At 45.5% G+C, this 25,013-nt stretch overlaps 1 protein-coding gene and 1 long non-coding RNA gene across 2 annotated transcripts in view; one reads left to right on the plus strand and one right to left on the minus strand.

Moving 5' to 3' along the window:
• Nucleotides 1-25,013, plus strand: part of vsnl1a (visinin-like 1a) — a 38,207-nt gene that overhangs the window by 1,947 nt on the left and 11,247 nt on the right. Inside the window, exon 2 of the mRNA XM_085247574.1 lies at nucleotides 6,373-6,539. Coding sequence (XP_085103700.1) covers nucleotides 6,378-6,539 — 162 coding nt within the window. The 5' untranslated portion in view covers nucleotides 6,373-6,377. The remainder of the gene's footprint in view (nucleotides 1-6,372; nucleotides 6,540-25,013) is intronic.
• On the minus strand, nucleotides 10,971-24,434 carry LOC146557456 (uncharacterized). Its single transcript, XR_014888656.1, has 3 exons — nucleotides 24,228-24,434; nucleotides 17,106-17,226; nucleotides 10,971-13,146 (listed from the first exon to the last, which is right to left on the minus strand). It is a non-coding gene; the product is annotated as an uncharacterized LOC146557456 (long non-coding RNA).

Below are 25,013 nucleotides of genomic sequence, written 5' to 3' on the forward strand. Positions count from 1 at the left end.
TTTAAAAAATGTGTAGGTTGAATAGGTTTTGAAATTGTGCCACGTGCCATGTTGCCTCACGCGTCACTCTAAAGGCTGTGCAGGTTTTATATGAAGCGAGATGGGGTGGGAGGTATCAAGACGATGTGTGACTTGTCATTTTCACTCCTTGAGAAAGGATATATTTGCATTCTCTTATAAAAACACGATATTCATTTATAAGTCCAACTGAGGGTGTAACAGTGTGTGTGCGCGCTCGGTGTACATGCAGTTTTTATTCAGCCGAGAAGGTGTCGACATGTTTGCCTTGCCAGAAGAAAAAATTCTAAAAAGCTGTTGGCAATGATAATATATCAATTATATTTCTGAGATCTATGTGTTAACTCGAACTACACATGGAGTTAATGCTGTAAATGGTCTCACTGCACCAGCATATGCATCGGTCAGCCGTGTTAAACTGTGAGCACCAAGCTTGTCTTGGACGTCTCCTGTCCCAGTGTTGTTAAAGCTGAACATCGTTCTGCTGACTTTGAAGCCCGTCAGCCTTTTTTCTGATGTTACACAACATTTAAGTGTCTCAGCTGTTTCAGTAAAAATTACAGTCATTTACTTCCAGAAACCCAAGAGCCGCACCATGAAGCTGAGCCCATGAATTTTGCGTACCCCCCCTCCTGAAGGCTCAGCTATAGCACCGTGTGCTGTAAAGCTGGATCCTAGCAGCACGCTGGCACACTGCAGATGCAGATTCAGCCCTTGTTCAATGACTGGTGAGAGCAACACTTGCATTGTGATGCGACGCTATTGTTAAGCAGGTTTTGAATGTTTTAGAGGAGAATTACCATTAACAGCGCAGAAGATGTTTGTGTCTTTTATCAAAAGTGCATTCAGTCCCTGGAGGTTCTGACGGGTAGCGTGCGCTGCCGCAGCGCTGCATATGCTGCTGCTTGCTCTTACTGTGCTCAGGGTGCTTTGAGATGTTCCTCAAATGTTTATGAGCTCCATTATCTTTGGGATGCAAAGTGCACTACAATTCTTTCTCAATCAGCGAGCGTCTGTGACAGACCTGCGCTCCTAAACACATAAGTAATGCCTTCGTACATGCACACGTGCTTTATAAATACAAATGCATTTACTTTGTCTCTCTGTCACACAGTCACTTACTCACATATGCACTGACAGTAAGTGAGACCGTCTTCTGCTCACATCTCTTCCAGGGCACGGTGGCCTCCTGCTGCACTCAGGCTCCTCAGTTTCACTGCAACACTGAGGAGCTTTAACCTGCTGCTGCCCGTTACAGGGAAACGCTCGTTTACAGTCAATGTTTCACATCAAGCCTGTGCTACTTACCTTAAAGGGACCCTCGTTTCTACACATTTTTACTCTTGGACTAAAAATTGCTTTGTATGATTCACAGTTCCGAATATTTATTTATGCGCCTCATAAACAGAAAGCTTGAACAGCAGGTGGGAGGGGCTTGTTTCCTTAGAACGGCCTTATTAGTGATAATTGCTCTCAGTGACATCATACAGAGCCGAGCGTAGATTATCTTCAATATGAGCCAAATGCCTGAGCACTCGTACATACGCCAACGTCGTTATTTTCAATTTTTTTAATCAGCCATGTGCTGATGTTTCCTTTTTCTCTTTTTTCTCATTTGTAATTAAAAAACATTTTCACAAAGGAGCCTTATTTCATAATATAGCAGCGCCGTAGCTGTATAGCTGATTCACTTCTGTTGAATAATTGCAATTGCTGCCAAAAATCTTAGAAAGCCAGTTTAGTAGATTCGCACACTGACAGCACAGTGGAAGGATGACAGGCTGAGTTATGAATGAGGAAACTGTTCAGCTGCTTCTTTACAGAACGAGCTGAAAGCATTTAGGATGCCCAGCAGGTCACAGTAACACAGGCGTGCTTTTCTGCGCTCTTCAAAAGCTACTGTTTGAAGGATGCAAGGTTTGTTTTTAACTGAACATTTTTGAGTGTTCAGGTTGTATAATCTGTGTTATAACTACAAGCCAAGTACGTCTGCATTTACAGGTCATGGCTGGTGTAATCAGTGAGATGTTATTCTGCTGTAGCTTTATGTCCCAAAGCTCAGGTAATGATTAGCTCCAATAATATCCATGTATCTGAGTGTCTGGTTAATTTGTTGGTTTGAATGAATGAAGATGATTAAAACAAATTATGAACACACTGATGACACGCAGCAGTCCTGCCGCAGCTCCTCCCTCTGCGTTGTTCTTGTTCAGTGAGCAGCACACAGTAGTGGTGGGATGCGTCCAGTGTACTGCATCTGTTGCATCTGTTGCATCTGTTGGGCTGCTGTGATATCAGGGTTTTTCTGGAGTTTTTGGCTCCCTGAAAAGTCAGATCCAAAGTAAAATTGGAAACATTAAACAAAATCTTTAGTACATTTTCTAAAAGCAGTTTTTCTGTTTGTTTGTTTTTCTTTGAACAGTTTGGCTCATTTCAGCTTCATTTCGTTTTCTTTCACGAGGCAGTTGTTTGAGTGGATATGTGTTCGTGGTATGTGTGGCTTAGAGTCTGACTGATATCAGGTGATTGATCTGTTTTTCTTCTGATCGTGTTTTTAAAAAGTAACTAAGGAATAAAGTAACTAATTAGTTTTGAAAATAAGTAATCATTAAAGTAATAGGATTATTTTCTTGGAGACGTAATCACTAATTAGTAACTAATTACTATTTTCAGGTAAACTGACCAACTGTTTATAGCTAACTGTTGTATTTGTGACGTTCAGACTGAGGAAGTTGCAGAGTGCCCCCTGCTGGACAAACTGTGCAACGTCAACACCTAATATGGTTGAAGGGTGTTTCTCCTTTCTCTTCTTTACTGTTTAATTTTCATTTATCGACCGTTATATATTCTGACACTGATGAGTGATCAGCAAACAGCTATAACAACAGCCTGTTGCTAATATTGGCCTGCTGATAAATCAGTCAGGCTCTAGTACAACTAAATTGAGTGCCGTAGGAGTACTGGACTCGCGAAAGTCGCTAAGTGTAAATTACTCTACACGATGAGCACTTGTTATCTTAGCACAAAGGTTTTAGGCCAGCAGTAGAAGGATACAACATTGGTATTAAAGTTGATACCAGCGCTAGCTAGCTAACAGTTGCAGAGTTTACTCAGGCTTGCAGGCCAGCCCACAGTGTTAATGTTAAATTAGCGTATTTACTGTAGAGTAATTTCACTATGTGTGCACAGACACATGAAACTTTGGTAAGTGCATTCGGGTTCGTTCACAGCTTGCTGTTAAACATCATATACACACAGTAAACATGCAGAATACATAGTTAGTGTAACGCTGTGTCCACAGCAGCAGTTTACTTGTTGTGCGTCACATTGAAGCTAACGGTTGGTCATGAGCAGACATTCCAAGCTCGAAAGCAGCATCCTGCAATTTCATCCCCGGTCCTTCCCTCAGAGTTGGGAAAAGTTCGCATTACGTCCTCACCGTGACTGTCGTTGTCTTTCTACAGTCTCTTACTGAGCATTAGGAAAAAGCTCAGACATTCTCCATCTGTATTCTCCTCTCTCTTCGTTCCTCTCTGCTTCCATCTTTGTCCCAGTTTTGGCTGGATTCCCACCTCCACCTCCCATCAGGTATTAAAGCTAATGGCTCTGTGTCACACTGTTTCTCTGATTTAATTGGATTTTTGTTCACTGTTATCAAAATTTCATATTTTCAGTACAGTCTGTGTCATAGTGCACCTGCAGCACTTTCATTCATTATGAGTTCATTTATTTGTTGAAATTTCCATGTAGCTTGCAGACAACGTGGTATCACACTTAGTCATTGCATAACTCAAATTTCCGTTTGGTAAACCGTCCCTGTGAACTCGGGTCACGCTGAGCCGAGCTGGAAAAACCTTTTGAAATTGGCTTTCAGGACAAAGTATATAGAATAGAATAGAATAGAATTCAACTTTATTGTCATTGCACATGCACAGGTACAGGGCAACGAAATGCAGTTTGCATCCATCCAGAAGTGCTTTAGTGATATAGATATATTACAATATATATTAGCAATAATATAGATATGTGAGTATATTACAGAAATGGGTCTATTATGGTATGTTATAATGTACACGGTATGAAGTATGTTGTGAATATTCTATAACTATAAGTATGTACAGGCTGTAGTGAGTACAAGCTATGTACAGGATATGAATATCTATCTCCCGTAGAGAGATTTTGGTGCAGGGAGTGTCTGAGCTGTTGAAAAGTCTGCTTCATGCGGTCTTCATGAACTGAAGAACTTTTCATTTTTCCTCATTTGCTAAGAATAACTTTTCTGATCTGATGTGTGGCTTTTTCCACTGTTGGAGTTCTCCATCAACAATCCTGCAGATAGATTAGATGAAGCAACTGAGATGTCCACACACACACACACACACACACACACACACACACACACACACACACACACACACACACACACACACACACCATCCGTATCATTTCACGATGTATTATAATAGCCTGACCTGTGGTTCAGGGCTCATAAAAAAGAGCTGCTCTGCTCTTCATCATAGTGAAACAATACAAACCTATTTTAAACTTCTAGGAAGACGTTTGAGTGAAATGGAGTTTGCTGATAACTAGATGGGACTGAAACTCTTTCATGTTTGTGACCATATTAACCAAAATGTTATCACTTTCAAATGCCATAAAAATGCGTTTTTCTCCTTATTATATTTTCCCGTTACGATACAGTGTCACGTATGGCTGCAGGTAGCACTGCACGCTTCAGATCGCTGCTTATGTGTTTGTTTTAATTTGGGGGTTCACATGTAAAAACTCTTTGAGCTTGGGGAGCTGACATCTCTCTGACTCACAGCTGTTATGCTTCATTTCACCTCCTCGTGGCCGACCGAGCACCTTTCGTAGCCCTTTATTGACTTTGCTTTTGTGAACAGTGCTGCTTCATGAAATGAAGGTCTTGCTCTGCTGCTGCCCTCTCTTCTGTTCAGCGAGTGAGCAGCAGGGCTTCAAACATCGGGGCGGGCGCCACTGCTGTGGAAAAGCTCCACCGTATAACCTGGCAGCTAGTTAGCGAGTGCTTGCAGATATGTCAGCGTCTTCCATATAAACTTGTCTTCTAGCAGCCAAGAAGGTTTTTGGATCTGCAACAAGGGTATAGCAGCGGTGCACTGGGACAAAATCAGCTCCAATAGATGATCAATAAGCAAACTTGGCAACTGTAAACTTGTTAATTTAATAACTTCTCACAGTGCGCGGCTGCTGTTTGGCAGATGTGAGAGGATCTTTAACACAGGGACACTTTTCTAAACCAGTCCCTGCGCTGCCTCTGCCACACAGTCACAGTGTAACCCTGCCAATACAAACAATCATCTTTCTAAAGTTTGAGCTCTTTTGATTTTCTCCACATATTGAAGCCTCGACACGCCAAGAAAGGTGCTCACGCAGAGACACACGTCACACTGTTGCTGCCTCACGTGCTCCCTGGTTTTTGAGCTGAAGAGATCTAATAAAACATCTCAGGAGAGCGAGCGGAAATGTTCCAAAACTCGAAACCATCTTTTTCACATTAGGATAATTATGAGTTGGTTAATGCGCTAATCAAGGCCATAAAGTGGCAGCATCAGCATCACGCAGATGCAGGCAGCTCGATGCAGGAGAGGCGGCTGGGGGGCAGACGGAGAAATTAAGGCACTTTAAAGCAAAACATGCTTGAGTGTTTCAGTGGGTCACAGTCACAGTGGGTTAACTACTTTAGGAGCCTAACATGTCATTGGGACCCTTTCCAAAAGCCAGAGATTCATTTTTAGGATTTTAGGATGAGATTCTCTCTGTTTAGGAGGAACTAAAGGCCAGAACAGGAAATGTGGTTAAAGGTTTAACTGGAAGAACAAGATTTTAATGTAACGTGGTCTTAAAAATAATTCAAAGAAGGACAGGACAGGCACACACCTATGTAAAAAAGATTTTATATGTTGTTTCCCTAGACTGGTAGTCCGCACACATTGTAGTCGTCTAGGATGATTTTCTTATTTATGCTAATCTGGGCTAATCTTCTTTAATGAATGTAATTCAGAAGCTCTGATGATTTCAGTGGTTGAGTTTTCCTTTAAAAACAAAGTAAACAAAAGTGGGCCAAGCAGCTGCTCAAAGGCAGCGAGTCTGACAAACTGACCCTGTTGTCCAAGAGGTGCAAACAGCATTTCACTCCATTTGTTTCAAAGCTTATTTTTAGACGCAGCTCTGGTGTCGACTTCTCTGCTTTCCGATGAATCGCTCTCCAGACTTTTCCTGCAGATTCACACAAGGAGACGTTCTTCTCTGTGCTCTGTATTAATTTAAAGATGCTGTGTGCCCCTCCCCCTTTTTGTGCTTTGCTTGTCACAGGAAAAATGGGGAAACAGAACAGCAAGCTGACCCCTGAAGTGATGGAGGATCTGGTGAAGAACACGGAGTTTAACGAGCACGAGCTGAAGCAGTGGTACAAGGGATTCCTGAAGGACTGTCCCACCGGCCGGCTCAACCTGGAGGAGTTCCAGCAGCTCTACGTCAAGGTGAGGCTCCACTGGCTCACTTTCATTGTGATGGACTGCACACGTGTTATGTGCTACTACACGACACACTGACTCTCCTGTAGCTCAGCGAGCAGGCGTTCACAGAGCAGCTGTTGGTGTGGCTGCTAACAGCGAGGGCAGATTACAGTAGAGGGACGTGACGCTGTGTGAACTGGATGAGGAGAATAAAGAGGCAGCGGCACAGTTTGCTGCAGAGAGTGACGCTCGACTCGCTGTGTGAAGAAGAACCAACGATTTCAGCCAACAGGCTTAATCGTCTTAAAACATCTGAAATATTTAACACATATTTTCACCTATGAATGCTGCAATTACACTTCGGTTGCAGTTCACTGGAGGGTTGATGACATAAACCAGTTATAAAACTGCTATTTCTAATCATCCCGACGACACCACAAAGCTTCTGGTTAACATTTCCAGGCGAGAGGAAACAACAGAAGTGAGAAGAGGAGAAGGAAGGGGAGGATCCGTGCGGTCTAAATACCGCCGGCTGTTGTTTCCACAAATCAGAGACAGCTAAAGACAAACTGGATTTAAGAAATGGGAGAGTTGGGAAACGTTAGGTGCTCCCCTGCTTGGCAGTAAACCATCCGCTGTCTCCTCTGAGACCAGTTCAGTGAGCTCGGGAGTTCCCCCACAAAGACCAGTAATAAACCAAAGACCAGTAAATACACTTTGTTTTTGTGTTTTTGTCAGTCGAGGCGAAACAAACCTGGATAAAAAAAACTACATCATGAAGTTACAGTTGCTTGAATATGTTAGACCAGAAACAGCTGATGACAGAAGCAACGCTCTCAAACGCTCCTCCTCTCAGCCGCCGGGGCCCCGCCCACTCTCACCGCCTCACCTCTGTGAACTCTGCGTCTTCGTATTGATGCACGTTTTGTTTCGCCGTGTTTTCCTCCGCGGTCACGTTAAGTTCGGGTTCAAGTTGAAAATCAGAACACGGTCCAACCGTGTGATGTCACGTCGTGGTACAGGAGGGTTGTATCATATTTATAACACAAAAAAACAAGCAAACAAACTATTTAAGTGTCATATACAAGCAAACAATAAGCTCGTGTGCTGATTTTAGCATTTTCATACATCTCAGGGTAGTTTTGAAACTGAAGGAACAAGCTGTGATGAAAAATGAAGCTACACGAACCTGCAGAGTTTACTTAGTGTTTTGAGCCCTTATGACAACACAAATGTATTACATACAGCTGGATCTTACTGGGCACTTCATCCAGCCCAGTTTAACCAGTCCAGTTAATGAGTAATTCTATCTGATGGGAACCTTAAAACATAAAACTCCCCAAAAAGTTTATTTTTGTGTTCTTGAGCTGAATACGTGCTTCGTATGCAGCAGTAGGAACATCTGGAGACCAGAAGCAGTATGAAGCTTTATAAAGGTGGAGCTCACTGAATCGAATCAGCATCATCAGCTTAAATCTAAATAGATGTGTGCTACCCTTGATGTAACCTAACATGATGTCCACCACAGATGCTCTGCACCAGCACAGCACATTACTGTAAACTCCACCACAGTGCTGCAGGCTAATCGCTTTAGCTGCACACACTCCCCAGTTTTTTCCGGCAATCTTTGGATAACAAAACGTTAATATACTTCGGTTTGCACGGCAGGATGTTTCCCGCTGTGAGAAAGCATCACCTCAGCAGCACAGCTTCTCAAAAGCCTCAAAAATGAGGCTTTGCACACAAGCTTTACGTTTCCAGTCGTTACCTTTGAATATCACCTCCGTCTTTTTCTTTTCTCTCCCTGGGAAAGAGCAGCTGGACCTGCAGCTAGCAGACACACTGTGCCACAGACTGTACACGTATGTATGTTTGCTGATATTTGTGGTAGCGCAACCGAAACTTATAGACATCTGCATCCAAAACGCTGTTCTGGATCATCCCGGCTCACCTCGACCCCTCAGCGTGGCTCCATAGACGATGCATCGATGATGTGTTTTTTCCCAGCGGCGCGTGGAGGGTCTTCTGTGTAACAAGCCTGTTTTTGAAAACTCGGGGACGTGAACAGTAGAGATATTTGTGTAAAAAGCATAAATACTCAAGAATAGTACAGATACATGAAAATTCTACTGAAGTACAAAGTAATTGTGCATCTTCACCTCGGCCAGAAGTCGCCGTCATTAGTTGGAGATAAAGTATTTTTTTATTTTATTAGCGGGACCACGCCTCCAAACGCTCCTTCCAGCTCTCATCTACACATGTTCCCCCTCAGTTCTACAAGCTGTTTGTTCTCGTTTTCGTGCTCCACCCTCCCTCCCACTTCTATTTAGTACATGGGGCTCTGCTGGGCCGGGAGCCGCCGCAGTCCCCTTTGAGGCGTTCCCCAAACCGCAGCTCAGCTCGTACGTTTAGCTACTAAAACGCTGTCAAACCTAAAATGAGGACGTGAGCCCAGCGAGTGAATTTCTATTTAAGCTGGTGATGCTCTTTAGCATCACTTGCCAAATTCCACCTTCATACGAGCTCTACGCTTGTAGCATCATAGCTCGTGTAACAGGAGCTAATATGTTTGGCTTAATCCACAAAGATCAGGCGTGATCACCGCCTTCCCACAGAGAAAACAGACATCAGTCTGGGAGGAGCTTCTCTGAGGGGAAATATTTTCCTTGCTGCTATGCTAGCGGTGTGGATTTTCAGGTTTCCCCACACACTAAATCGGACTTTGAGTCCTGTGCTCACCGGATCTGGTCTGAAATGACCAAAGTTTCCTGTCACAGGCTGGATTTTCTAAAGATTGAAGAGTCTAACGCCTTCCCAGATCAGCCTTATCGTCGAAGGCTTCTTTTAGTCCACCAGTCCCAGCTCTGAATACAGGAAAGTTGACTGGGTGCCTTTGGTTCGGTTTAGCAGAGATTTAGCATGCGAGCAGGTTTGCAGTATAATGACAGTAAAACTACCAGCAGTCAGAGAAGTAGGGTAGGCTGATATTGTGGCATCAGTGTTAGTCATTAAAGATGTGTTAATTTTAAAACCACTATGATGTGTACTTAGTGAGTTTTCCCACAGTTGGTGTGAGCAGGGCTGATTGGAGGCTCACTTGAGTGTACTCTGAATCGCCACAAGAACCACTGAGGCAAATTACGCTGCCATTAAAAACCCTTCTGGGTTTGAGCCGGCATGCTGCCACGTTCCCATTCGCCTCTTTTGTATCTGGGCAGAAAACCATCGTAGAGGCTGATATCAGAGATGATATCACAGATGATTACGTTCTAATGCTAATATCCCACCGTATCGCATTACCTCTGACCCAGCAGTGCGAATTTATCCCCTGATTTCTTCATTTAGTCTTACAAAACAAGGATGAACGCATTCAATGATGATCCAAGAACAAACAAACTGCAATAAAATAGCAAAAAGTGGCTAAAAATATCAACTTTAACAATTATTCTCTATTAGCAGGAGTGCTGCTACTGACAGGAAAAGGAAGGTTTTCATGACTCGAAGTGATCCAGCAGATCTAAACTTACTTATTCACACGTGTGGCAGATCATAAGCAGTCCCGGCAGCTCCCTGTGAGAGGAGCAGCCACTTCTGAATCGCACAGCCCTAAAAACACTGAGTACATGAAAGTGCAGCAGAGTGCTTCCGTACTATCTTGCTGTTACATCAGGCTTATCTCAGCATCTCGTCCTCGTTCACTGCGTGTTTTAACTTTAGTTCTCATGGAAGAAAGCACTCTGAGCCAGAGTAAGAAGCTTTCATCAGGAGTGCCAGGAAATGCTTCTTAACCTGAGGGAGTTACCGTTATGTAAGACACGCCTTGCCAGTGAGGTCATCGGCGCACTTCCTCTAAATGCCGTCGGAAGTCATGCATCAGCTAAGACCAGCTGTTATAAAGAAAAGAACTGAGGAAGAAAACATTGGAGATGAGTGAAGGTATTCTTGGAGAAAAGAACCCGAACAAAGAACGTCTGTCAGGGCCAGAAATGACATTTTCCATTTGGATCAGTTGTTCCATTAAAGTCTCCTGAAACGCACCGAAAATCTTTTAAAATGACGGCGCAGAAATAACCCGAGCTGCTGAAGGACGGAAACAGGCACAAAAGAAACCCACGGAAAAAGAAAGAAGCCTCTTTACCTCTCAGTGCGACAGAGGAACAGTTTGGGGCAACGTGGCCCCCGTTTAAAGGGTCCTGCAGGCTTTGGGGGTAAAATGCTGTTATTATTATTACTGCATCGTATTGTGTTTCCAGGCAACAGAGTATCAGCGGTACGGCTGTATTTAAATCCAGAGGGCTGATAAGTGTGGGAAAACAGGGCCGCACATTAACAGGACAGATTGTTCCTGGGTGGCTCGTGGTGGGTGGGAGTGCTGGGGTGGGGGGGTGTTTAGCAGGAGGGGGGCGGGACAGCATGTTTGCGTTGGCTGAAAGCGAGAAGCAGAGAGGGGCAGAGATGAGAAAAGTAAAAGCAAGCGAAAGGAAGCCCGCGTGCATTATTTATTAGTCATTAGGCCTCGTTGGAGTCGAGCTTCCTACGTTTACAAGCAGGAGACATCCTGCCCGTCCCCACACGGGCCTGCGACAGCCGTCCACAAGCCCTCCCTGTCAGGGTGCTAAACACTCGGCTGCCAGCCTGGAGGTAATGCACTGTTTTGGTTGGACACGCACTTTGTCTCTCGCTCTTGTAGGAGGATGCAGGCACTGCGATAGAGCGCAGGTGCAGAGTGTCAGCTGGAAATAACAGTGTCTGTGTGTGAGGGCACACGTGTGGCGAGTCAGTATTTCTCTGTACATGTTAACGCTGTGATTGCTCCCTCTGCTTATTAGATTTGATTGGAGCTGGAGGGTTATGAACGAGCTGCATTATCATTAGAGAACGTCTCATTAAATGTGCTGAATTATGCTTCTTTGAAGCCGTCGCTTTTATACGTTTGAAAGATAGGAAATCACATTGAGTCACGTTTAGATTTTAGATTGTAAAATTGGATGAAATGTCCAAATGATAATGGCACAATGCAAATGTGCATTAGTGCGGTAAATGAAATGGAATTTATCCATTTAAATGCAGTTTATATGAAGAGTGAATGAAGTCAGAGTTATTCAGAAAACACCCACTATGTTAATCCACAAACCAACTGCTTGTGGATTAAATAAAAGGGAACCTTCTTCTGATTGGCAGAAAGTTTGAACCACAGGTGGTGACTAAGCTTCTATTTGGCTGAAATGACCGTATTAGGGTTATCCTGTCTGTGTTATGTCATACAGAGCCAACAGTATGGAGGACTGTCTAACACAAAGCGTTTAGATTGTGGCTCGCAGGGATTCAGTACAAGCATCCAGCACTGTAACAATATACATGACAGAAAACAGGGAAACCATCATATGTTCTCTTATATCCACATATTTGATCTTTCTTATAAATCACACTCGCTAGGATGATGTGAAACTGAGGCTGGTTGTCTTCTGTACGTAAAAGTTAGTTTAGCTGTAAGGAAAAGTTTACCCAACAACGTGCAGCCATTGGAGGCCAGTTGTAAAGGCAACTATAGGAAAGCATTTTTATAATGTGAGTCATTGCCACAGTAAACACATTCTGTCAGCTGTTCATTTCATGACTTATTAAATTCAACATGATGTTTAGTTTGTTCCAGTTGCAGCCAAGCAGGACACAAAGCAGAGTCTGAGTCACAAAGAGCCGGAGATCATACGGAGCCTGTGGAATCCATAGATCCTGTCAAACTGTCCCAGGTCGCTGAAATGACTCGTTGCAGCCATCGCGTCCCAGCGGATCTTCACGTTTAGCGGCACTGCCAACACCAGACAGCGACATAAAAATTGATCGCAGGCTTCTGTGCCAACTCGCACTCGAGTGCGTCCATGCCACAGTGTGTGAAATTTGTCATCCATGACATGCCAGCTGCTCCGTGAGCCATTTGTAACAGGATAATGACACTCGCAGAAACAAAGAGGTGATAGATTTTTGTCACTGCAAAATTTTTTGTTTTTGTGCTTGAAGCATGCACACACACATGCACACACACATGCACTCACACATGCACTCACATGCACACACACATGCACACACACATGCACACACACATGCACTCACATGCACACACATGCACACACATGCACACACACATGCACACACACATGCACTCACATGCACACACATGCACACACACATGCACACACATGCACACACACATGCACTCACATGCACACACACATGCACACACATGCACACACATGCACACACACACACACATGCACACACACATGCATGCACACACACATGCACACACATGCAGTCACACACGCACACACACATGCACACACACATGCGCACACATGCACACACACACACATGCACACACACATGCACACACACATGCGCACACATGCACAGAAATGCGCACGTTTAACAGTGATCCAAACACTTGCAAAACAGGATTCATACCTTCTTAGTGTTGTGTGTCTGTGTGTTATTGTGTTGTTTGCCAAGTAACATCCAGTGAGCATCAATAGACTTATTGTGATAAGGCAGCATCAGTATAATGGCCTTCATTGTGGTTTCTGCTGCAAACAGAAACTCTGTCTTTTCCCTTCCAGTCGTCTGTGGCTGACTCCTGCATTAAAACAGCAAAAAGACAGAAAGTGAAACCAGTTTGAGTGTTTGCTAAATGCATTTAACGAGGTCCTCATAATCCCTAAAACCAGGGAAATATCAGAATCAGAATCAGAATCAGAATGGGGTTTATTGCCAAATGTTGAGCAGGTTTACAACATTAGGAAATTGCTGCGGTGCTTCAGTGCAAACATAGTGTCATAAATAGCACTTAAATAGACATGAAAAATAAAAGTAGGTATAAGAATTAAAAGTGCTACGTAGAAAGATATATACATGAGTGCAGGTGGTGATCAGTGCCAAACATGAAATGATGCAGTGACACAGCGTAGGGTCATGTGTTAGTGGTGGGAACAGTCATGTGGTTATTGTTCATGTGTCCAACAGCAGAGGGGAAGAAACTGTTCTTATGGCGAGAGGTTCTGGTGCGAATGGACCGGAGCCTCCTGCCTGAGGGGAGCAGGTCAAACAGACTGTGTCCAGGGTGAGAAGGGTCAGCTGAGATCCGAGCTGCACGCCCCAGTGTCCTGGAGGTGTACAGGTCCTGCAGAGATGGGAGTCTGCAGCCAATCACCTTCTCAGCAGAGCGCACAACACGCTGCAGTCTCTGTTTGTCCCTGATAGTGGCTCCAGCGTACCACACGGTGATGGAGGAGGTGAGGATGGACTCGATGATTGCAGTGTAGAACTGCATCATCGTCCGTGTTGGCAGGTTGAATTTCTTCAGCTGCCTCAGGAAGTACATCCTCTGCTGGGCTTTCTTGATGACGGAGGTGATGGTGGGCTCCCACTTCAGGTCCTGGGTGATGGTGTTACCCAGGAAGCGGAATGAGTCCACAGAGGTGATGGGGGTGTCAGTCAGGATGATGGGGGGGAGTGGGGCTGTGTGCTTCCTGAAGTCCACAATAATCTCCACTGTCTTCTGGGCATTCAGCACCAGGTTGTTGTGGCTGCACCAAGACACCAGACGTTCAACCTCCCTCCTGTAGGCAGACTCATCCCCGTCCGAGATGAGTCCAATAACGGTGGTGTCATCTGCAAACTTGATTAGCTTGACAGACTGGTGGGTGGAGGTGCAGCAGTTGGTGTACAGGGAGAAGAGCAGAGGAGAAAGAACACAGCCCTGAGGGGAGCCGGTGCTGATGGTCCGGGAGTCCGAGACATTCTTTCCCAGCCTCACGTGCTGCTTCCTGTCCGTCAGGAAGTCAGTGATCCACCGGCAGATGGGATCAGGCACATTCATCTGGGAAAGCTTGCCTCGGAGATGGTCTGGAAGGATGGTGTTGAAGGCAGAGCTGAAGTCCACAAACAGGATCCTGGCGTAGGTTCCTGGGGAGTCCAGATGCTGCAGGATGAAGTGTAGGGCCATGTTGATGGCGTCGTCTACAGACCTGTTGGCTCTATATGCAAACTGCAGGGGGTCCAGGAGGGGGGCCGTGAGGGTCCTGAGATGGGAGAGAACTAGGCGCTCAAAAGACTTCATGACCACAGATGTCAGAGCCACGGGTCTGTAGTCATTTAGTCCAGTGATCCTAGGTTTCTTGGGGACAGGGATTATGGTGGAGGACTTGAAGCAGGCAGGCACATGACATGCCTGCAGTGAGGAGTTGAAAATGCCAGAAAACACTGGGGCCAGCTCGTTTGCACAGTGTCTGAGGGTGGCAGGAGACACGCCGTCTGGGCCGGGAGCTTTCCGAGCATTCAGACTCCTAAACTGCTTCCTCACATCTGCTTCATGAATATGAAGAGTTGTGGTGGGAGGAGGTGGTGTGAAATCCTCTTTTGTGTGGGGTGAGGAGGGGGGTGTTGTAGGTGAACAGTTTGAAGGTGGTGATGGCTCTATGGAGGGGGGAGAGGTGGGGGAATGAGTGTCCAAAGTGCCTCTATTGTTGGGGTCGTTGGAGGTGTGAAGGCTGCCTGATGGCTCGTCAAAACGGCAGTAGAAGTCGTTAAGGGTGTTGGCTAAGAGCAAGTCATCAGTGGAGTGGGGGGTTTTAGGCTTGTAGTTGGTGATATTCCTAAAACCTTTCCACACAGAGGCCGAGTCATTCTCTGAGATCTGCTGCTGCATCTTCTCAGAGTGCTGATGTTTGGCAATGTCCACTTCTTTAGTGAACCTGTACTTGGCCTCTCTGTAGCAGTCCCTGTCTCCGCTTCTGAACGCCTTTCTCTTTTCCAGCCACAGCTTTTTGAGTTTAGGAGTAAACCAGGGTTTGTCATTGTTATAACTCACCCTGGTGCGTGATGGCACAATGCTGTCCTCACAGAAGTGGATATAGGAGGTGACAGTGTCCGTAAACTCGTCCAAGCTGTTAGAAGCAGCCTTCATTGTGTCCCAGTCTGTGGACTCCAAACACGTGCGAAGCTCCTCCACAGCCTCGTTGCTCCACAGTTTTTTAGTCCTCACGACAGGTTTGGAGAGTTTCAGCCTCTGTCTGTACGCGGGGATTAGGTGGATCATGACGTGGTCAGAAAGTCCGAGTGAAGCGCGGGGCACCGCGTGATAGGCCCCGCTGATCGTGCTGTAACAGTGGTCTAATGTCCTCTCCTCTCTGGTCGGGCATTTAATATACTGCTTGTATTTGGGAAGCTCATGGCTCAGATTGGCTTTGTTAAAGTCCCCAAGAGCAATGATGAGAGAGTCCGGGAATGTCCGCTCCGTGTGCAGTATCTGCTCTGCGAGTGCGCTCTGAGCTGCCTGCGCATCTGCGTCTGGCGGGATGTAAACAGCGGCCAGGATGAATGAAGCAAACTCCCGCGGAGAATAAAACGGTTTGCAGTGAATAAAAAGATATTCCAGAGAGGAAGAGCAGTGCTGAGCAATCACTGTTACATCTGTGCACCAGCCACTATTGATGTAGAAGCAGAGACCTCCACCTTTGGACTTACCGGAGAGAGCGGCCTGCCGGTCCGCGCGCAGCAGATGGAAGCCCTCCAGCTTGAGCGCGCAGTCTGGGATGTTCTCACTGAGCCACGACTCCGTAAAACATAAGACACAGGAGGAGGCAAAGTCTCTGTTCATGCTTCTCATCAGGGCCAGTTCGTCAATCTTATTGCCGAGTGACGGCACGGAGACATCATACGTGTGCTTTGTGGCTGCGCGGGAGGCGATTGATGCATTGTTGTAACGCTGGCCCACGCTCAGCCAGATGCTGACCTGAATATGCAGCAGATGTATGGATGGATTCTGCTCAGTCGCGTCACGCTTTCATAGCCTCAAGGCTTTTCCTGTCGACGGGTGTGATGCGCGCGCATGTGTGTTTGTGTGCACCGTTCAACAGACTGCGAGGCTCCCCGTGTTCCCCACAAACAGACAGAAAGACGGATCGGAGGGCTGAATGCGAGGAAGGTAAATGGAGTGACAGAAGGACACTGACATCATCTGGCCAACAGCCCGTCTCTGCGAGGAAACATATGTCCCCTAATCACAGGAGACAAAGACTGAAACGACCGCGCTGCAGCCTCAGATTGACATGGAAAATTAGCTATAGGAGATCGTTTGGCATAGATGTGACAGCGCACACTTGTACAAAAACAAATAAAAGTCTTGGGCGTATACATATTTAATAATTCTGTGACAGCCAAGCAGCTTGGAGCTGAGAGATCTCTGTACTGCACAACAAAATGTGAATATTTTAAGAGGCTGCTACATCACTAATTGTTGGGATGTGTCAGCGTGGACCAGTATCAACCTTAGTTACAGTGAAGATTTTTTGTTTTTCTAGCTACAAAAATGGAAAACAAATGACACAAAAACAAATCACCACGTTTTGGACGAAGGGTGCAAAATCAGGAACAACCAAAATGGAAACAGTAATCCAGCTACTGATAGGCAGTAACTCGTTAGAGTGGGTGATGGTGGATATTAACACATTGGATTTTAATCAGACAATTTGGAATTTCATTAAATAATTGAAAATAATAATAATGATAATTAGACTTGACTGTGACGATGCTTACCAGTGTCTCTCTGTCTGGCTGCAAACAGCTCGGGGAAGCACTATCTACTCGCTGTGCCACAAACTGTAGACAACGGCACACAGCTGTGTAGCGTAGGCTCAATGCACTGCTGCTGCTGCTGCTGCAAGGAGAAAGCAGTGCATGATTTAGCCTGCTGTGATTACCCAACATAACTCACTAAGTAACTCTTTAAGACACCCCATGAGGAGACGGTGCAGCCCACACCCATCGCAGTGTTGCAAACAAACTATTTAAGATTTACATCTACACAGGACGGCCCGGTGAAGGCCACACCAGATGCAAAAGGCAAAGCCGTCTGCCAGACGCAATCCTGGCCTCAAGTCCTGCAACAGAGCCAGCCGCTATGGTCTGACCGCAAAACACTAGGCTGACCATTTAGATGTAGGCTGTCGCTGAGGGGCACCCGGCACCTGCTACCTGAAAGAGGGTCTGGCTGCGCATTCAAGCTGTAAAACCAGGCGACCGCTGCACAAATGAGAGGAAGGCTCCCCTCAACAAGCCCCACGATGTGGCCACCCTTCGAGTCGAGTGCACCCACGCTCCAGAAACTCCTGAAGACGCTTACGCCTGCCGAATGGCCTCCACGACCCAGCGGGACAACAGCAACTTAGACAGGGCTCTGCCCAGGATTCGGGAATGGAAGGTGACAAACAGCTGGTCTGTCCTGCTAATCGGCCCGATACGCCTGACGTACGCCACCAAAGCACACACAGGGCAGCCTGGCACCGAGCCGCCTCCACGCCCTGAGTGCGAGCTGTCCGAGGCTCAGCGGGGACAGTAATCCAGGACTGGGCCGCAGGACCACCGCTTTCCCATCCAGCAACTACCTGCAGCAATCCCGACAGAGCATGGAGTTCACAACAAGGCTGTTTTCTTGTCCAGTTACTTAATGAAATAATCAATAGAATACTCGATTACTAAAATAATCAAACGCTGCAGCCCTACACACTTGTACAGGCTTTTGTGTAACGGTTCATAATGTCGTCTTTGTGTTTTGTCTTTTATTTGCACGTGTTACATTTTTACGGATCGTTCTCGCGCTATTTTCTGTAAATTCTTTGATGTTCTGTTATTCTGGTTTAGAAAGATTGAAAAAATGTGTTACTATAATTTTACTGTAAAATAATAAATGTAACAAAACGATACACGGAGCAGGACAACACCAAAGCTCTTACAGCCCCTCGAACATGCACAAAGAATATCAAATTATTATAATTTCCTATTTGATTCCCATGTCGATTCCTGCCATTCTCCCTCCTTCCTTTCTGCATCTTCCCCTTTGTTATTTCCTCCATCTTTGCCCACTTCCTCTCTCACCTCCCTTCCAAGGAGGCTTGTGGCTGCCGTGCACTAAAAATAGCTTTTGTCATCTCAGAAGCGCTCATGCCATTCTCCATCGTTGTCACAACAAAGCGCACACACACACAGTGCTGAATGCTACACACTGCGGCTCCTGAAAGGCAGAGATTCCATCGACAGCATGAAATACTTCGTGTCGACTTCAGTTCACGAGTTGCACAAATATAGAAACAATCCCGATGCTCTCGAAGCTGCTCAGGAACCGCGAAGCAGACAAATGACGATGATAAACTGGAGACTAAATGACTCACTCATTATGAACACGAGTAGTTTACAATGTTTGGAAAGCACACAGGGAGGAGAATCTGACACTGAGTAAGCAGACTGTAATTTTCACAAAGACAAACAGTGGTTTCTACACCGCGAGTCCTTCAGAACAGAAAATTGGTGTTAATTGCTCCGAGTGTTGCAGATCAGATGCACTAGAAGCTGTAGAGCTGTAACGGACACGTGAATGTGCTTGCAGAGGCACGTCGAAACAGAGAGAGCGAAAAGGCCGACGCACAGATGGCGACTCGGAATAATGAATTGCTTTTAAGCCTTCCGGCTGCTCTCTGGCCTCTTTGCGGCGCCTCGGTCCGGACTGTAAAAATGTAATTGAATTGTTCAGTAACTTTGAGGGCACCTCACTGCTGCTGCTGAGGTGTGGGAGCAAGAGAAGAGGAAGTAAGTGAGGGCCTTTAGATGCACGGAGAGCGATAATGGGGTCCGTTCAGCAGGGGAAATTATATTCAGACTGAGCCGCACACTGGCACATCCTCTATCACAGACGAGTGGTGAACAAGGCTATTAGTGTCACGGTGCAGGCTAAATCCCGCCGTGGCAGCCAGAGTGACCTTCAGCTGGTTAACAAGAGTGCAAACCACCATGTCAGCAAGCTCCACCCAAGAGAGAGACGCCGCAGCCCCATCGTTCTGACCCCTGACTTTCATGTGGAAGAAGTCAAGATTTTATACACACATATTATATTTACCAGTTTTCAAAAGGCATGCACATTCTCAAACACATGGACCTTTAAAAATAGGATAAGATGTGCATCGTGAGCTTTTCAGGCTTTAAAACTGTTCAAGAAAAAATATAATTATTGTTGGAGAGGATCTATTACACTCACGTCTACCTCTATGCTTGGACTTGGACTCAGTGAAATCCAGGTTTATCCTGATGACCCCCTCACAAACACAACCCCCCCCGTCAAACACAAATCCTACACTCACTGTGGTGCTGTAGAACCTAGGGCTGCACGATTAATCGTTAGAAAATCGCGATCTCGATTCATACTTATGTGCGATCTCATTTCCAAATGACAACGATTTAAAAAAAAAAAAAAGACGACGACGATTGTACCGCATTTTGATCCGGGACGTAATCTGCATGAAAACAAGCGCTCACTCTTCCTGCTCAACAAATGACAAGGGCGGAGCCTTATACCACGTGATACAGAAGCTGTGATGCTAAAATTAGCAGGAAAAAACAATGGAGAGCACGTCAGGGATGACGAGAAAGTGACAGGAGAAAATCCGTCCCGGTCAACCACCCAAACATCAATAACGGGAACCTTATACAGCGCTTCCCTATACACGTCGAACTCCCGCAGGCACAAAGAAATTACGGAGGCTATCACTTATCACCTGACCAAAGATATGGCTCCATCAACACTGTGCAAAACGAGGGATTTAGGAAAATGATCAACACCCTAGACAAACGCTACATAGTGCCGTCCCGCAACTATTTTTCTATTGTTGCACTAACTGCTAACGAGCCCCGGCTTGGACAGTCTCGGTCGTTGTGTCCTTGGGCAAGACACTTCACCCGTTGCCTACTGGTGGTGGTCAGAGGGCCCGGTGGCGCCAGTGTCCGGCAGCCTCGCCTCTGTCAGTGCGCCCCAGGGTGGCTGTGGCTACAATGTAGCTGCCATCACCAGTGTATGAATGTGTGGATGACTGGATGTGTAAAGCGCTATACAAATACAGGCCTTTTACCATTTATAAGGTTTGACATGTTGTGCAATCAGAGATGCTCTTCTGCATACCTCGGTTTGAGTTACTGTTGCCTGTTTCCCTCTGACCACTGACATCAACAAGGCATTTTTGCTGGACGTGTTGTCTTTGTTTTTTTCTGCCGGACAGACTAGTTACCCTCCGAGCAAACTCAGAGAGCAGGCAGGACGCCCGTACCTGTGAGAAGTGGATCGAGAGAGGAGAAGGTTGCTGCTGTTCATGTAATTGCGACACCACAGCACGCAACACATCAAATCAGAGCACTACTGATTACTTAAAATTAGAGCAGTCAGCTGGCAGCACTTCAGTGCGTGTAAGGCAGGTGCTCCTAAAGTAGGTTACAGACGTGTAGCCTCCAGAGTGCAGCTAGCTGTACGTTGGCATGCACCTCAGGGTGAGAACGAGCACACGTCAAAATTACATCCCTGACTTTTATAAATAGGCTCATACGGGGGAGATGATAGAAGCCATTAAGACATCGTGTGGGTGTGTTAGCCCTCTCTAAGTCAGATGGAAACAACACCGTGGCAGCAGAGGCGACAGAGCCGTGAACGTGCAGAGTCAGGACCGGGCTTTTCCATGTGTGCACGCACGCACAGACTCAAACATGACTGAGCAGTCATGAATAATGAATTCATGCTCGAGGAGGAAGAAGCCCAGGATGTTTGATGAGTCGTGTAAAATGGAAGCACAATGCAAGTAATGAAGCGTGCTGCAGACATCCAGAGAGAACTCAGAGGAGGTCGTGTGTTGTTGTTGTGTTGTTGTTGGGGTTTTTCCCCGTTGTGTGGTATTTCCTCACCGCCTCAAGTCCGGCCTTAAGAACAGGAACTTCTATGTGTCAATTAGCCAATTTTCATCACAAAATATAGAAATCACATGTGGGGTCCCCCAGGGCTCCGTCCTAGGGCCCCTCTTATTTAGCATTTACATGCTCCCGTTAAGCCAGATTATAACCACCAATAATATTAACTACCACAATTATGCAGACGATACTTAACTTTATATCTCAATGTCACCAGGTGATGTTGAACCTATCCAAATTAATAACTGGATGTCTCATAAGTTCCTTCAACTGAACAATAACAAAACTGAAGTACTTCTCTTTGGACCCAAAAAAGAGCGATTAAATATCAGTAATCAGCTCAAGCTGGTCCAACTAGAAACTACCGACCAGGCCAGAACTTTAGGTGTAATAATGGACTCAGACCTGAACCTCCAGGGCCACATCAAAGTTATAACAAAGTCAGCCTCCTATCACCTGAGGAACATTTCTAGGATTAAAGGACTGATGGCACAATTAGACCTAGAAAAACTCATCCATGCATTTATCTCCTTGATTACTGTAACAGTATCTTCACAGGTTTACCCAGAAAACCAATCAGACAACTGCAGCTGATCCAGAACGCTGCTGCTCGTGTTCTCACTAGAACCAAGAAAATAGAGCACATTACTCCAGTTCTAAAGCCATTACACTGGCTCCCTGTAGCTCACAGAATAGACCTTAAAGTGCTTTTATTAGTTTATAAATGCTTGAATGGGTTAGCGCCAGAGTACATTAGGGATCTGCTACAAACCATCCAGATCAGTCGGGTGCTCCAGCTCTCGTTTACTGACCGTCCCCAGAACCAGAACTAAACCTGGAGAAGCAGCTTTTAGTTTCTATGCCCCTCACATCTGGAACTATCAGGAGACTGCAAAGCTGCAGAGACACTGAACTCTTTTAACTCTAAAATTAAAACTTACTTATTTAGACTTGCTTATGAGTAACTGATCCTATTATGGCTCTCTACTGGTTTGTTTTAATTTTTCATATAAATTATTGTCTTGATTATTGTTTTATTGTAAATGTTTTCTTGTATTTTACTTTTATAATGTTTCATGTTTTATTTTAATCATGTAACGCACCTTGAATTGCCTTGTGCTGAAAGTGTGCTACACCAATAAAATTGCCTTGCCTCTCCCCCTCCCTGCCTCTCCCCCTCCCTCCCTCTCAAACGCTACATCTCTTTCTTCCCTCGCCTCCTTTCTTCTTCTCGCCCCGGCTAAGCAGGAGAAGCTCGATCGTGAGCTTTTGTTTAAAAGACGCCTTCAAAAAAGCACAAGCTGCTGTGGATTTATCTGCCAAGCTCTTAAAAGACCATTTTAGACTCACCACTGGCAAAGGGAAGATAAAACAGTCGTCCTTTTATTTCTGCCCTGTTGTTCTGCTTCGCTTTGAACTACGTCACACGGAGCAGAGGGTAGCCCTCAGGTCCACCTGCCAAAGCTGGCAGTGACTCACTCCTGCACCTCTTACTAGCTTTTCTGTGTCTGATGAGAGACACGGAGGAATAATGGTGGATAAGACCGACTAATACACACACATATATGTATATCTGATATTTATGTATCAGAATGAAGAGTTTTAATCTGGATTATTGTTTAGGAATTTTGCTATGGAAGCAACATGATGCGTTTATTCATTCTTTCCTCGTTGCCAATAGCTGTTCTCCTCACTCGCTCCCTCGGGCATTAAATATGCTTCCACACCTCAACAGTGCCATCTGCTGTTGTGCTGTCATTTATGCTCCTAATGCAGAGTTGCTGCTGCCAGATGGGTGTTTTGTAACCACTGATAACCAGGGTTGGAGACAGGTTAGTGCCAAATTCCTCTCAATGCACAAGCAGCCCAGGAACGGGCTTTTCAGGCCGATTTCTGGACTGCAGCGGGACATCTCGCCAGCTTCTCAAAGCAGGCTTTCATATCGTTTGTATGTGGTGTCGTAACAGACACTGGTGGGACTGGTTTATGGCTCTGTGAAGTGGCTTCTCTTGCTCAAGGCCCAATATTTAGTCCTTATTTTAAAATCCTCCCCCTCTAATCAAAGCAAACTTGCTTACTTAAAATCGTCATCTTAAAAAAACTGCACTCCTGGCTACTATGGTAACAGCACGTGTGGTTTAAGACGACAGCAAACACATGTTGTTTTACAGGTCAGCATAAAGTGACAGCAGGAGGGCGCAGAGCAGAGCGCTGACGTGTTTTCAGTAAGCTTTAGTACATTTCTCCCCGATGGTACCGTAGAGAAAAATCTAGTAATGTCTGAAGGCTGTGGGAGTTTTTCCTTCCCACTGTCGCCAAGAGCTTCCAGGATAAAGGCTGTGATTTGGTGCTGTATAAACTGGGATACAGGACAAAAAGAAGAACATCTGCACCATCTAAGATTACAGTTGTACAGTAATGATCCTTCCGCAGGTTCACCTACGGAAACCTTGTTACGACTTGTCACAGTTTTATTGACTGTGAAGCACTATGGTCAACACTGTTGTTTTAATATGTGCTATATAAATACATTTTGATTTGATTTGATTTACATTTATGAGAAAAGAAAAAATATGGATGTTCTCTGAGATACATTTGCAAGACTCAGAAGATTTTGTATGTTTGATGTTAAAGTCTAACCTAAGCTCAGGTTATTATTCCCAAAAGTTTCAAACATCTCTCAAGTTTTTTCAGAACAATTTTTCCAGTTTGTTTCATAAGACGTTATAATATCAGAGAAAATCGGATTGTGTTCTTATTCTTGTAATAAATAAGTGACTTTGACCTCAGAAATTAGTTTTTTAATCTTTCCATTTACCTGCGCTCCCTAAGATGCTAGTGTAGAAGAAAGAAACAGATGTTTGACTGTGTGAGGACGGAGGTTTCATCAATCAACAAAATGAAAAGCAGCTTTGATTTCACAAAAATAATTCTACTTACTATGAAAACGACACTCGCGTCTTAGGTGAGCTCTTCTTGTTCACTGACTGTTCTTCACACACTGCTCCCTTGCTACAAAGCTGATATCGCAGCCGGCACTCACCTGAGCGGATGACTAAAAATGCATTTTCCAGAGCAAAGTGTGTGTTTGTATTTGTGTTGTCTGTTTGAACCCCGGGGCCTTGGACGCAGGAGCAGCCACAGATTTGCGCCGGCTCAGTGTCTGTATCTGGCACGTCACTGAGCGTTTTATGTAAGAGCGCACGCACACGCAAGCAGACACGCTGCAACCTCCCCACCCCCCCGATTGATTATGCATGTTTTCTCCTCTCCTGCTCTCGAGCTCAATGAAGCAGGACCTCTGGTGGCGTGGTGATGTAAACAGCCGTAGAGCAAAGCGAGGCTAGGGTATCTTTGCTTACATCTCACGCTGTTGGCGAAGGAATGCATGAAAGGTGAGGCCCCCCCCCCTCCCGGTGCCAGAGCGATGGAAACCGTATGAAACACGTCAAAGCTAAAGCCTTGTTGTTACAGACCTCGAGCACTTTGAAGGGCGGATCACAGGCTCAGACTGACCTCTGCACCCTGTGCTCGTGTACTGGAGAGATGCACAGCCAATAGCAAATGTGCCTTTGATAACAACAGAGAGGCAGAACAGAGTGTCCTGCAGGGCTCTTATGCAAGGAGACCTTGACCTCGGGGGGGCTGTGTGGATGCATCACCAAGAGATCATAAATTATTACTATATTTATCAGTCTGATTTATTGTTATTGTCTCCCTGTTGGG

Source organism: Mchenga conophoros, linkage group LG15 (genome assembly GCF_057382185.1).
Source record: "Mchenga conophoros isolate Kocher_MC1m ecotype Shallow Benthic linkage group LG15, M_conophoros_male_GT1.1, whole genome shotgun sequence".
In the NCBI taxonomy this organism is placed as follows: domain Eukaryota; kingdom Metazoa; phylum Chordata; class Actinopteri; order Cichliformes; family Cichlidae; genus Mchenga; species Mchenga conophoros.